This window comes from Mustelus asterias, chromosome 9 (genome assembly GCF_964213995.1).
Source record: "Mustelus asterias chromosome 9, sMusAst1.hap1.1, whole genome shotgun sequence".
Lineage (NCBI taxonomy): Eukaryota > Metazoa > Chordata > Chondrichthyes > Carcharhiniformes > Triakidae > Mustelus > Mustelus asterias.
This window is the reverse complement of record NC_135809.1, coordinates 8,421,448-8,434,882: the sequence shown is the minus strand read 5'-3', so window position 1 is coordinate 8,434,882 and position 13,435 is coordinate 8,421,448. Positions and strand designations below refer to the sequence as shown.

At 45.1% G+C, this 13,435-nt stretch overlaps 1 protein-coding gene across 1 annotated transcript in view; it reads right to left on the bottom strand.

Moving 5' to 3' along the window:
- Positions 1–1,639: 1,639 nt before the first annotated feature.
- LOC144498469 (decorin-like) overlaps positions 1,640–13,435 on the bottom strand; it is a 66,669-nt gene continuing 54,873 nt past the window's right edge. Inside the window, exons 6-8 of the mRNA XM_078219631.1 lie at positions 9,244–9,337; positions 7,305–7,443; positions 1,640–2,418 (exon numbers count right to left, since the gene is read on the bottom strand). Of these exons, the coding sequence (XP_078075757.1) occupies positions 2,224–2,418; positions 7,305–7,443; positions 9,244–9,337 (428 nt within the window). The 3' untranslated portion in view covers positions 1,640–2,223. The remainder of the gene's footprint in view (positions 2,419–7,304; positions 7,444–9,243; positions 9,338–13,435) is intronic.

Sequence of the window (13,435 nt, the reverse complement as noted above, 5' to 3'; positions counted from 1 at the left end):
ATGCATTTACAGTTCTTAAAGATATATTGGTCAAAAATCAGTTGACAGTTAAAGCAAGACCATCGAGGTAAGGTGACATTGACTATCCAGTCATCTCCCACATTCTATCCTCCATGAGCTCACCCGAAACTCCACTGTCTCTTAACTCTCACCGAGTCCCATTCAACTATCACCCTGTGCATGATGGTGACCTGCATTGGTCAAGCAATGTTAAAATCCTTATCCTTGTTTTCATATCATTTGATGGTCTCACCTCTCCCTATCTCAGCCCTCCCAGCCATCTGTGTTCATCAAATTCTGGCCTTTTTGAGCATCCCTGATTTTAATTGCTTTACTATCGGTGATTATGTCTCCAGCTGCCTAAGACCTCGGTAGTGGAATAACCCTTCCCCCTTACAACTCCCCACTTCTCTACTTCACTCTCCTCCTTTAAGACTGTTAGGAAAACAAAGGTAGTTTTAAGTGATTTATATTTGTATTGGTAAATATTAGAAGATACAGTTTTAAGTGGGTTTAATTTAGCATTTGTGTAAGGAAGAGTATAGATGGATTCATTGAGACAAAGGTGTTTGTATGTGTGGGGGTTTTGGATTCAGTCCAAAATGTGCTTCTATTTTGCTTAGAGAGGTTACAGCGTAAAGAGTAAATAAAAGCTAGCAGAAGCATGAGGTTGTTGCTGAGCAACAGGGGACCCTTTTAAGGTCGAAAGGTTTCTTGAGTTTAATTGTATTATTGCCAAAGTTATACTTTGAAACCCGTGTTGACCTTAAAATCTGTGTATATTAAACTGTGAATTAATTGATAATTGGTTTAGAAGGCTAGAGAGGGAACAACTCTCTCAGCCTTGCTAGAAGAAAACCATGCCATGGAGTAATGATTAAGAAAACAAGTGCAGACAGCTAAAGTCTAGGTGGCTCACGGTATAAGATTCATCTGGACAGTGGGTGGGGGAGGGGGGGGTGGATTTTGAGGAGAAATCCACCAAAATTCAGTCAGGTTAAGAAAAGAGAGTGTGTCTTACCACAGACATCCTGTGTGTTTATAGTATAGGGACTGTGTATTACTGAGACTGTTATTGCCAAAGTTATACTTTGAAACCCGTGTTGACCTTAAAATCTGTGTATATTTGTGAAGCTAAGGGAGGGGTAAAGGAGTATTATAGCATAACCAAAATTTCATGGTTAATTAATGTCTTTTTCTTGTTAAAGCTAATTAGTGGCCCAGTGACTCTCCTCCTAAAAAAAAATAAAAGTTGTTGGCTGGAATTTTCCGGCCATTCATGCCGTGCTGCCGCTGCAAGCGAGGACAGAAAATTTGGTGCTTAGTCAAATCTGGATTCGCTGCAGCGGGACCAGAGAATCCTGCCAGTGTGAACAGCCGGAAAATTCCGGCCATGGTCTTTTGAGCCAGGATTCCATTTTGAGATCTTTCCGTCCAGTTATAACATCCACTGGAACCGTGATGAGAAACTCCTTAAATCCTACCTCTTTGATCAAGCTTTGGCCATCTGATTCTTTTGTGTCTTGGTTTCACATTTTGTTTTATTATGCTCCTGTGAAGCGCCCTGGGATGTTTTATTACATTAGAGACGCTACATAAATGCTGTCGTCAAAAACAATGAATCCAAGGAAACCAGGACTGGAGCATACGATATATTTTGTATGGTTCTCACTTTAACCAGGTGAGCACCAACATGCTGCTTATGATACATACACTTTGCAAAGGATGGGAGAGCCACATATTTCAATCAATCAAAACCGCCTCTTCCCCTTCCCCCACACACAAAGGCTTTCAACACGAATGGGACAAAAAGCATTTCCAAGGAATTCTTGACAAATTTGGTCAGGGACAATGTGAGATTTAGCAATGAACCGCCCTCAGGCGCTGGAGAAGGATTGTGGTTGACAGGTTGTCACAGCGATGGATAATAAATTACTGGCTGATGGGGGGGGGGAGAGGATCCAGTCGGACCATGTAACGTACTTGCGCCCGCAGATATTACAGGATAAGGAAACTGTTGGAAAATGAAGCTCGTGGATATGCCCGTTCCTATAATTATTCAGGAATAATGAAGATAGTGTAGTAGCACTGTTTCTGTTTGGTCAGCTGTAGGGTTACACTTCCCACTAGCTCTTGGGGTGTTTGTATTTTTTTTGGTTTTAAACTGTACGGGGGAAACTCAGCACTGGGTGTGACATTTCCTTCTCACTGACTGGGAAGGTTTTATTTAAAGTTGCCGAGCTGGATGGCCGCTCGGTTTGTGGCGCAGCGGAAGGTTATTGGCTGGATCTCCCAGTATGGGACAGGGTTATTGAAGAGGCTTATCCCCGAGTACAGGTTCTTCTTTGCGTAGTAATCGAGTCCGCAGAAGTCGTTGACACCCACGGCCGTGATGAGATTGTTATGCAGGTAAACCACCTGCAGGGAGAAAGGAAACGATAGTGTCAGCAAGAACAGCAATCATCAGTGAACAAAATGAAAGACTTGCCTTTCCATAGCAGCTTGCACCATCTCCAAGTGCTTCACAGCCAATATGAGGAACCTATTTCTGTTACAGGAAACTGTTATTGAAAGCCAATTCACTACTACAAAGAGCAACAGGAAATGTATCTTCAGTATCTTATGTTCGGATGAGACGTGAGCACTCGGGTAGTGCACTAGAAAGCTTTAGATTGGCTAAGAGGGAGTTGAAGAGCGAGCTTAGAAGGGCTAAAAGGGGACATGAGAAGACTTTGGCGGATAGGGTTAAAGAGAATCCTAAGGCGTTCTATAGGTATGTCAAGAACAGAAGGTTGGTTAGGGCAAGTTTAGGGCCAGTTATAGATGGCAGAGGGAAGTTATGTGTGGAACCGGAGGAGATTGGTGAAGCATTGAACCAATATTTCTCTTCGGTGTTCACGCAAGGGGACATGAATATAGCTGAGGAGGACACTGGGTTGCAAGGGAGTAGAATAGACAGTATTACAGTTGATAAGGAGGATGTGCAGGATATTCTGGAGGGTCTGAAAATAGATAAATCCCCTGGTCCGGATGGGATTTATCCAAGGATTCTCTGGGAGGCAAGAGAAGTGATTGCAGAGCCTCTGGCTCTGATCTTCAGGTCGTCGTTGGCCTCTGGTATAGTACCAGAAGATTGGAGGTTAGCGAATGTTGTCCCATTGTTTAAGAAGGGGAACAGAGACTTCCCCGGGAATTATAGACCGGTGAGTCTCACTTCTGTTGTCGGCAAGATGTTGGAAAAAATTATAAGGGATAGGATTTATAGTTATTTGGAGAGTAATGAATTGATAGGTGATAGTCAGCATGGTTTTGTGGCAGGTAGGTCGTGCCTTACTAACCTTATTGAGTTTTTTGAGAAAGTGACCAAGGAGGTGGATGGGGGCAAGGCAGTGGACGTGGTATATATGGATTTTAGTAAGGCGTTTGATAAGGTTCACCATGGTAGGCTTCTGCAGAAAATGCAGATGTATGGGATTGGGGGTGATCTAGGAAATTGGATCAGGAATTGGCTAGCGGATAGGAAACAGAGGGTGGTGGTTGATAGTAAATATTCATCATGGAGTGCGGTTACAAGTGGTGTACCTCAGGGATCTGTTTTGGGGCCACTGCTGTTTGTAATATTTATTAATGATCTGGATGAGGGTATAGTTGGGTGGATTAGCAAATTTGCTGATGACACCAAAGTCGGTGGTGTGGTAGACAGTGAGGAAGGGTGTCGTAGTTTGCAGGAAGACTTAGACAGGTTGCAAAGTTGGGCCGAGAGGTGGCGGATGGAGTTTAATGCGGAGAAGTGTGAGGTAATTCACTTTGGTAGGAATAACAGATGTGTTGAGTATAGGGCTAACGGGAGGACTTTGAATAGTGTGGAGGAGCAGAGGGATCTAGGTGTATGTGTGCATAGATCCCTGAAAGTTGGGAATCAAGTAGATAAGGTTGTTAAGAAGGCATATGGTGTCTTGGCGTTTATTGGTAGGGGGATTGAATTTAGGAGTCGTAGCGTTATGTTGCAACTGTACACAACTCTGGTGCGGCCGCACTTGGAGTACTGTGTGCAGTTCTGGTCCCCACATTACAGGAAGGATGTGGAGGCTTTGGAGAGGGTGCAGAGGAGGTTTACTAGGATGTTGCCTGGTATGGAGGGGAGATCCTATGAGGAGAGGCTGAGGGATTTGGGATTGTTTTCGCTGGAAAGGCGGCGGCTAAGAGGGGATCTTATTGAAACATATAAGATGATTAGAGGTTTAGATAGGGTGGATAGTGATAGCCTTTTTCCTCTGATGGAGAAATCCAGCACGAGGGGGCATGGCTTTAAATTGAGGGGGGGTAGTTATAGAACCGATGTCAGGGGTAGGTTCTTTACCCAGAGGGTGGTGAGGGATTGGAATGCCCTGCCAGCATCAGTAGTAAATGCGCCTAGTTTGGGGGCGTTTAAGAGATCCGTAGATAGGTTCATGGACGAAAAGAAATTGGTTTAGGTTGGAGGGTCACAGTTTTTTTTTAACTGGTCGGTGCAACATCGTGGGCCGAAGGGCCTGTTCTGCGCTGTAATGTTCTATGTTCTATGTTCTGATGTTGACCGAGGGATAAATATTGGCAAAGACATCAGGGAAAACTTGCCTACTCTTCTTCAAAATAGTGCTCTGGAATCTTTCATGTCACCTGAGAAGGAAGACAGGACCTTAGTTTAATGTCTCATTTGAAAAGCGGCATCTCCGGCAGTGCAGCATGCGACTGAGTGTCAGCCTAGAGCAGTGATGGGCAACCTCTGACCCGGGGGGCACATCCGGCCCATCAGGGTTCCGAGTGCGGCCCACCAGACATTTTGTTCACCGCTGCCCAGGCGCAGAATTGCCAGTTTCCACTGATTTCCTTCTGAGTATTTTTTTTCCTACCGGTATGACTGAAGTGATGTAAAGCAAGGACAAGTGAAGTGAGGTGTGTGCTGATTGCTCACAACACTGACTGTGAGAGCCGTGCGCTCCCACTGTGTCCAAAGTGTAAACATTTCTTTTGTTTTTACCATTTGAAGTTGATAGTTCTATTAATATATAAATGATGAAGCATTTTCTATACTCGTTATGAAATATTCAGTGTGCATTAAATGTATTTAATCTTATTCATGGGGTCACGGTTAGTGAACAAGCCTGAGTTCAATCTTGTGGTCCACTGAGATGAAGGAGGGCCACTCATGCGGCCCACTCACTAGCCGAGATTGCCCATCATTGGCCTAGATTGTGATCTCAAGTTTCTGGAGTAGGAGTCAAGCCCTAGTCTTCTGACTCATTGCATTATAGAATGGTTACAGGGCAGAAGGAGAACATTCAGCCCATTCTATCCATGGTGGCTCTCTCCAAGAGCAACCCCGAGCAAGTCCCACTCCCCTGCCTTTTCCCTGTAGCCCTGCAAATTTATTTCTCTTCAGGCACTATTCCAAATTTCCTTTGAAAGCCATGGTTGAATCACTCTCCACCCTCAGGCAGTGCAGTTCAGATCCCAAGCACTCACAGCATTGAAATGTTTTGCCTCATGCTGTCATTGGTGTTTTTTGGCAAACACCTTAAAATGGGGTTTCCTCTGGTTATTGCTGGAAATAGAGACATGGGGTGGAATTTTACCAGCATGTCCCCCCAAGTTTCGTACGATCCTGCCTGAGGCCAATGGAGAATGCCGTTCTCCGAGCCTCGCCCGCCCCGGAATCGGGGTGGGTGTGCTGGTAAAATTCCAGCCATGCTGTCAAAGCTTCTTGTCTTGTATTCATCAGGACAAACACAAATATGGCAAATTCTAACCAATCACAATAATTTCTCGAACAGGGGAAAAAGGCTGCTGATTGGTTGGCAAGTCAACTCTGGCTGAGGAGAAAACAATGGGGAGCTTCAGGCTCCCAAGCTCCCGGGTCATTCAAAAGCAGTGCAAGGCTTGAACATATTCCTTTTGTTTGCAGAGAACAGATTCCTGCATATGAATGTATATACGAACGTGCTTCAAGTCTTGCCCATTTTCTGAATTACCCAGGAGCTTGGGGAGCCTATAGTTGCTTTCTCCATGGCCTCAGCCAGTCAGAATCAACTTGCCAACCAATCAGCACCTTTTTCTCCTGTGGTGTAAATTGTTGTGATTGTTTGAAATTTGACATTCTTGTGTTTATCCTGATGAGTGAAAACGTCAGTAACATTCTCTTTTCAGCAATATTCAAGTTCTGTAATACCAAGCAACTATCCTCTGGTTCACAACTCCTCTGCCAATAGGAACTGTTTCTTCCTGTCTACTCTGTCCAGACCCCTACAGGGACTGCAGTGGTTCAAGAAGCTCATCACCAACTTCTCAAGGGTAATTAGGGATGGGCAATCAATGCTAGCCTTACTAGTCACTTACTTTGGTCACCTAGTTACAGGAAGGATGTAAATAAGATTGAAAGAGTGCAGAGAAGGTTCACAAGGATGTTGCCGGGACTTGAGAAGCTGAGTTACAGAGAGAGATTGAATAGGTTGGGACTTTATTCCCTGGAGCGTAGAAGAATGAGGGGAGATTTGATAGAGGTGTATAAGATTTTGATGGGTATAGATAGAGTGAATGCAAGCAGGCTTTTTCCGCTGAGGCTAGGGGAGAAAAAAACCAGAGGGCATGGGTTAAGGGTGAAAGGAGAAAAGTTTAAAGGGAATATTAGGGGGGGGCTTCTTCACGCAGAGAGTGGTGGGAGTGTGGAATGAGCTGCCGGATAAAGTGGTAAATGCGGGGTCACTTTTAACATTTAAGAAAAACTTGGACGGGTTCATGGATGAGAGGGGTGTGGAGGGATATGGTCCAAGTGCAGGTCAGTGGGACTAGGCATAAAATGGTTCGGCACAGACAAGAAGGGCCAAAGGGCCTGTTTCTGAGCTGTAATTTTCTATGGTTCTATGGTATGGTTCTTGTGACACTCACATCCCACAAAATAATACATTAAAAATTCCCAACAGTTGCCATTGATGCTCATATCTCAAGAATAAAAAGAAAATGAGTATTGCTAGAAAAAGGGACAGTCAAAGCTATTCATCTTGCACACATCAGGACAGACGCAAGAATGTCAAACTTCAAAGGGAGCTCCCATTTATCCAGGGTGCTGACTGGTTGGCAAGTTGATTCTGCTTGATCAGAGTCTTGCCATGAAGAATGCATCAGAAAACAATAAAGAAAATGGTCTTTTAATGTTCCTCCTAAACATCATGTTCAGTTTATAAAATAGCCAGATACCTCAAACAGATTAAACACAGGATCATTAGTGTAAACATATCACAGTTTGGCATTGTCTTTCACCTACATACCTGGATGTATCGGTGGTCGCCCAAGCCAGCAGGTACTTTGATGAGTGCATTGTTGTCCATGTGAAGTTCTCGCAGGTATGGTACATGATCCAGAGTGCCATTGTCCACAATGACGATCGCATTGAAACTCAAGCCAAGCCTGCAATGGTGGGAATGAATTAGAACGCTATAGTGCATGTGATGTGAAAGCTCACAAGTTGATAACTAACAGGAGATGTTGAGTAATAATGGGCAGGGTTTTCCAGTCTTGGCCATGGTTGGGCCCATTGCAAGCGAGATCGGAGAATGTTGCTTTCCAGCCAAACCTCCATTCACTCTCAGCGACACTGGAAAACTCCAGCCATGAATGACGATGGAAGATTTCGGCCAATTAGGACAGAATATGCTAAGAGCACCTGAAAAGAGTCCCACCAATGGCACATCCCAGCCACAGGTTTCACTGCACTGAGGCGTGTCTTCAACGGGAAAACCCATTGTCAACAGCGGGGCCAGAAGACCTGCCATCGGCCAATGACGGGTTACCTCCCATTTGACAGTAGATTGCAAATGCTCCTCTTGTAGGCAATCTGGAAAAAGAGGTCATAGTTTTAGGATAAGGGGCGTGCAGATTTAAAACAGAGATGAGGAGAAACTACTTCTCAAAGGGTGGTGAATCTGTGGAATTCACTATCCCAGAGTGCGGTGGATGCCGGGCCATTCAGTAAATTTAAGGAGAGGATAGATAGATTTGTAATTATCAATGGGTTGAAAGGTTATGGAGGACGGGCAGGTAAATGGAGTTGAGTCCAAGGTGAGATCCGCTATAATCACAGTGAATGGTGGAGCAGGCTCGAGGGGCTGAATTGCCTACTCCTGCTCCTAGTTCTTATGTTCTTAGGTTTTGTGCCAACCTGAAAGCTATCAATTTGAAAGATTAACTCTGCCCACAGAAGCTAGCTGACCTTGAATCATACAGACGGTATGGCACAGAATAGTCCATTCAGTCCATTGAGTGGGTACCTGTAGAGCAATCCAACCAGACCATTTTGAATTATATAATGGGAGAGGGGGGTGGAGAATGTGAGGCAAAATAGAAGATCAGGGAGAGGTGGCACGGTGGCACAGTGGTTAGCACAGCTGCCTCACAGCTCCAGGAACCTGTGTTTGATTCCCGACTTGGGTCACTGTATGTGTGGAGTTTGCATGTTCTCCCCGTGTCTGCATGGGTTTCCTCCGGGTGCTCCGGTTTCCTCCCACAGTCTGAAAGACGTGCTCGTTAGGTGCATTGACAAAAACAGGTGCCGGAATGTGGCGACTAGGGGAATTTCATTGCAGTGTTAATGTAAGCCTTACTTGTGACTAATAAATAAACTTTAACTTTTAGATTGGAGCTAAGAAGAGATGGACAAAAATTCATGGACACAAAACAAACAGATTGTGAATGGTGGCGTTAAGGATTGAACCATATAGTCTATTATATGCACTGTTAATTAGTGAAATGTTCCAAGGTGCTTCACAGGAGTGTTATTTAACAAAATGTGTTCCCGAGCCACAAAAAGGAGACATTAGGGCCAATGATCAAAAAGTAGGTTTTACAGAGTGTCGAAAGGAAGAAAGGGAACTATAGAGGTCACAATTCAGGGTCTAAGCAGCTGGAGGCACAGCCGCCAATGGTGGTGTGAGTGAAATCAGAGATGCACAAGTTGCCAGAATTGGAGGAATGCAAAAGTATTTAGATGTACACGTGCGATGCCAAAGCACAAAAGGCTATGGGCCAAGTCCTGGAAAATGGAATTGGAATAGTTAGGTGGTTTGTCTTTGACCAGCACAGATGCGATGGGCTGAAGGGCTTTTTCTGTGCTGTAGACCTCTATGACTCTATAACTGTATGTGGGAGGACTGATGGGATTGGAAGAGATCAGACAGACAGGGAGACTGTCAGACCACAAGCTCCATTTACCTGGCCAAGTTTTGAAGACCCTTCAGCGAATCAGCTTTCACACGAGTGATTTTGTTGCCATCAAGATGAATTTCAGACAAAGAACTCGGGAGACCTGGTTTAGGAGGTCGGGGGAGGGGAAAGAAATTAGTCAAAAAGAGCTATGTGTGAGTTACCATAAATCACTGAGACTAAAGGCTTGTTGATAAATATTCCATCACCTTCAAATAAGACAAGGAGTAGGTTCTATTCTCCTGCACTCCAATAAGAAGCGGCATTTACCCTTGGAAACCCAACTCCAATATTCATTGGAAAGCAACCTATGGGTCCCCATGAGGTGCTCCCTCCCTTCCAGGAATTATTGGGTTTGTCAAATCATCCCCTATACATTTAAGGAATGTCATTATCAATTGAAAGCACTTTGAGCTGGTGGTGCAGTGATATTGTCACTGGGCTAGTAATCCAGAAACCCAGGCTCTGGGGACCCAGGTTCGAATCCTACCACAGCAAATAGTGAAATCTGAATTCAATAAAAGTCTGGAATTGAAAGTCTAATGACGGCCAATTGATTGTTGTAAAAATCCATCTAGTTCACTGGGCGGCATGGTGGCACAGTGGCTAGTACTGCTGCCTCACAGCACCAGGGACCTAGGTTCGATTCCCAGCTTGGGTCACTGTGTGGAGTTTGCACGTTCTCCTGTGTCTGCTTGAACTTCCTCCGGGTGCTCCGGTTTTCTCCCACAGTCTGCAAAACTTGCTGGTTAGGTGCATTGGCCACGCTAAATTCTCCCTCAGTGTACCCGAATAGGCGCCAGAGTGTGGCGACTCGGGGATTTTCACAGTAACTTCATTACGGTGTTGATGTATGCCTACTTGTGACACTAGTAAATAAAAATAATAATGAAGGAAATCTGGCTTCCTAACGCGGTCTGGCCTACATGTGACTCTTAATTAGTGATGCCCACATCCCATTAAACAATTTTTAAAAAATTCTGAACATCAGTGGGTCTTTGGGTGGGCAGCAATAGCATCATGGTTACGGTGTTGGGCTAGTGATGTGAGTTTCAAACAGCAGTTGCTGTGGAACTACTGATTGTCGCAAAAACCCATCTGGTTTCCCAATGTTCTTCAGCAGAAGCAATCTGCCATCTGTACCCAGTCTGGCCTATGCATGACTTCAGATCCACAGCATTGCGGTGGCCTCTGAGATGATACAGCAAGCCACTCAGTTATAGGTAGCTCACAGTTACCCCTTTGAGGGCAGTTAGGAGTGGGCAATAAATGCTAGCCTTGTGAGCACTGCTCAAATCCCAAGAACAAAACCAATGCATCAACAAATCATTCAAAGAAAAGGTCATTTATATATTCGTGATCTCTGGGTTCCCAAAGTGCTTTACAGCCATTGAAATATTTTTGCAACGTTGTCACTTCACCTGTAATGTAGGTAAATACATCAATCGACCTGCTTTTCAGTGATGTTACAAAGAATAAAGAAAAGTACAGCACAGGAACAGGCCCATCGGCCCTCCAAGCCTCTGCCAATCATGATGCCCTAACTAAACTAAAAAAACATTCTGCCCTTACTCAGTCCATATCCATCTATTCCCTCCCTATTCATGTACCCATCCAGATGCCTCTTAAACATTGCTAATGTGCCTGCTTCCATCACCTCCTCTGGCAACCATGGTGCGTTCCAGGCACTCACCACTCTCTGCATGAAAAACGTCCCCCCCACATCTCCCTTAAACTTTCCCCCTCTCACCTTGAATCTGTGCCCCCTTGTAATTGACACTTTCACCCTGGGAAAAAGCCTCTGACTATCCATCCTGTCTATGCTGCTTATAATTTTGTAGACCTCTATCAGGTTTTGCCTCAGCCTCCCCTTTTCCAGTGAAAACAATCCTAGTTTAGCTATCACTGTGTGCCTATCTCATTGTGTGAAGTCAATCCTAATGGAAAAGTGAATATACAGCATTGTTTTTCTACCTGCTGATCTTTGTGAAGGAATGCCTCATTGGACTTTGACTCTAGACACACATGAAGCAATAATTATTTTCTCTATGGTCTTTGAAGAATGATGTGGAGATGCCGGCGTTGGACTGGGGTGAACACAGTAAGAGTTTTAACAACACCAGGTTAAAGCAAATAAACCTGTTGGACTTTAACCTGGTGTTGTTAAAACTCTTACTTTGAAGAATGCACAGGGTTATGGGGATAGGCTGGGAGCTGGGCCTGGGTAAGATGCTCTTTCGGAGAGTCGGTACAGGCTCGGGCTAAATGGCCTCCTTCTGCACTGTAGGGATTCGATGGAAAGAGAGAAAGAAATAGAAGGAGAAATGAAAGAGAGAAGAATTCCAGCTTTGACAATTGGAAATGGAGCTAGCAGCTTAAAGTGAGAGAGAGAGAGAGAGCAGTCAGCTGGAAGTTACAAGGGGAAGTCTCTCTCTACCCTGGAGCACACCTTTATCTCTCTAATCTTGGACCACTCTCTGAGGCTCTCAGGCTAGATTCATTCACAAATCCAAAGAGAGTGATGTGGAGTCATTGAGAAAGTAGCAGGACAATTAAAATGATTTCTGGACAATTTTAGTTCAAGGACAACTGTCAGGGACAGCCAAGAGGTCTTCCCCATGCTGCTTCCTGATGTGTCCATGAGTTACGAGCAGACTAAGGCCTGCCATCCTAAGTGTCGATGAGTTAGTCCTGGAAGTACATCAGCAATTCCGGAACACTCGAAGAAATCCACACAAACCTACATTGAGTTTGAACGTCTGAAGCAAATCACACTCGACTGATGGGTAAGATCCCCAAGAATCCCACACAGCTGTGAGGGGCTGTGTGAGATGATAACGTTGCAGGAATTCAAATGCTGTCTACACTCCAACCTGCAAGTGCACTCGGAGGAGCAGAGTCTCCTCACAGCCAGGGATACGATCTCACCCATCGGCCTCGAAACTCAGGCAGACTCTTTTCAAACCATTCCCATGAACATTAGAAAGGTAAACAGGGTGATCTAGACAGGAAAGGCCCCCAACTAGAAAGGAAAACATGAAGGAGGGTGAGGAAAGCATTCCTGCAACCCAAAAGGAGAACACATAGAAGCTAGTTCCCACTGCAATAAAATAGGCCATTCCGGACCTAAGGCTGGGGATTGTAAGGGAAGCCTGTTGATCTAATAAGGTTCCACATGAGTAGACCCCTGAAGGGTGCCCCAAAGGCTAGTGCAGCAGAGCCTTTCGCTACTGAGACTTCTTTTTAGAGGTATGGCAGTCTGAGCTGAACAAACCCTCAGAGAATTTCCAGAGTTTTGTCCTTTTAGGAACAGTGTCCCTCTACCCATTCTACAATGTCAGCAAGTCCATTGTACTGCCTCAGGACACAAGAGACAGCCAGCCCATAATGTTGGAGGGAAACTTAAATCTGCCCCACAACTCCCCCCCCCCCCCCGCCCATCCAATTCCTCTCTAAAGGCTAAATTCCTGATTAGTGGAATGGGAGGAGAATCTGTGTTTGCCCCCCTTCATCAGTTCCAGCGAGAGTGTGACCTTGTTTCAAGCCCAGTCACAGTAGGCATTGTCCCTGAACCACCAGCAGCAGGAATCGGAACAATTTGGCCATCTGGCAGGTGTTAGCCGGCAAAAGAAAAGAGGCCAACACCCCAAACAGCAGAAACCTGGGGAAGACCCAGAGGCCCGAAAGGGTGAAAGAGCACCCATCAACACTGAGCGAGAGCTGCTGAAATGTAGCATGGTCAAAGCCAGGCCTGCAAAGTTAAAATTTAAATAGAATTTAAAATAGACTCACAGGATATCCCTGAATGTGGGTGGCACAGTAGCACAGTGGTTAGCACTGCTGCCTCACAGCGCCAGGGACCAGGGTTCGATTCCCGGCTTGGGTCACTCACTGTGTGGAGTTTGTATGTTCTCCCGTGTCTGTGTGGGTTTCCTCTGGGTGCTCCGGTTTCCTCCCACAGTCTGAAAGATGTGCTGGTTTGGTGCATTGACCCGAACAGGCGCCGGACTCTGGGTGACTCGGGGAATTTCACAGTAACTTCATTGCAGTGTTAATGTAAGCCTTACTTGTGACTAATACAAAAACTTTAAACATTTTTAAACAGGGACCAGAGAAATCCCAAAGCAGGGAAAGAGATATTGAGGGAGGTGTTCCACGTAAGTGAAGAACGGAACCTTGAATTAAATGCATTACAAGCTGG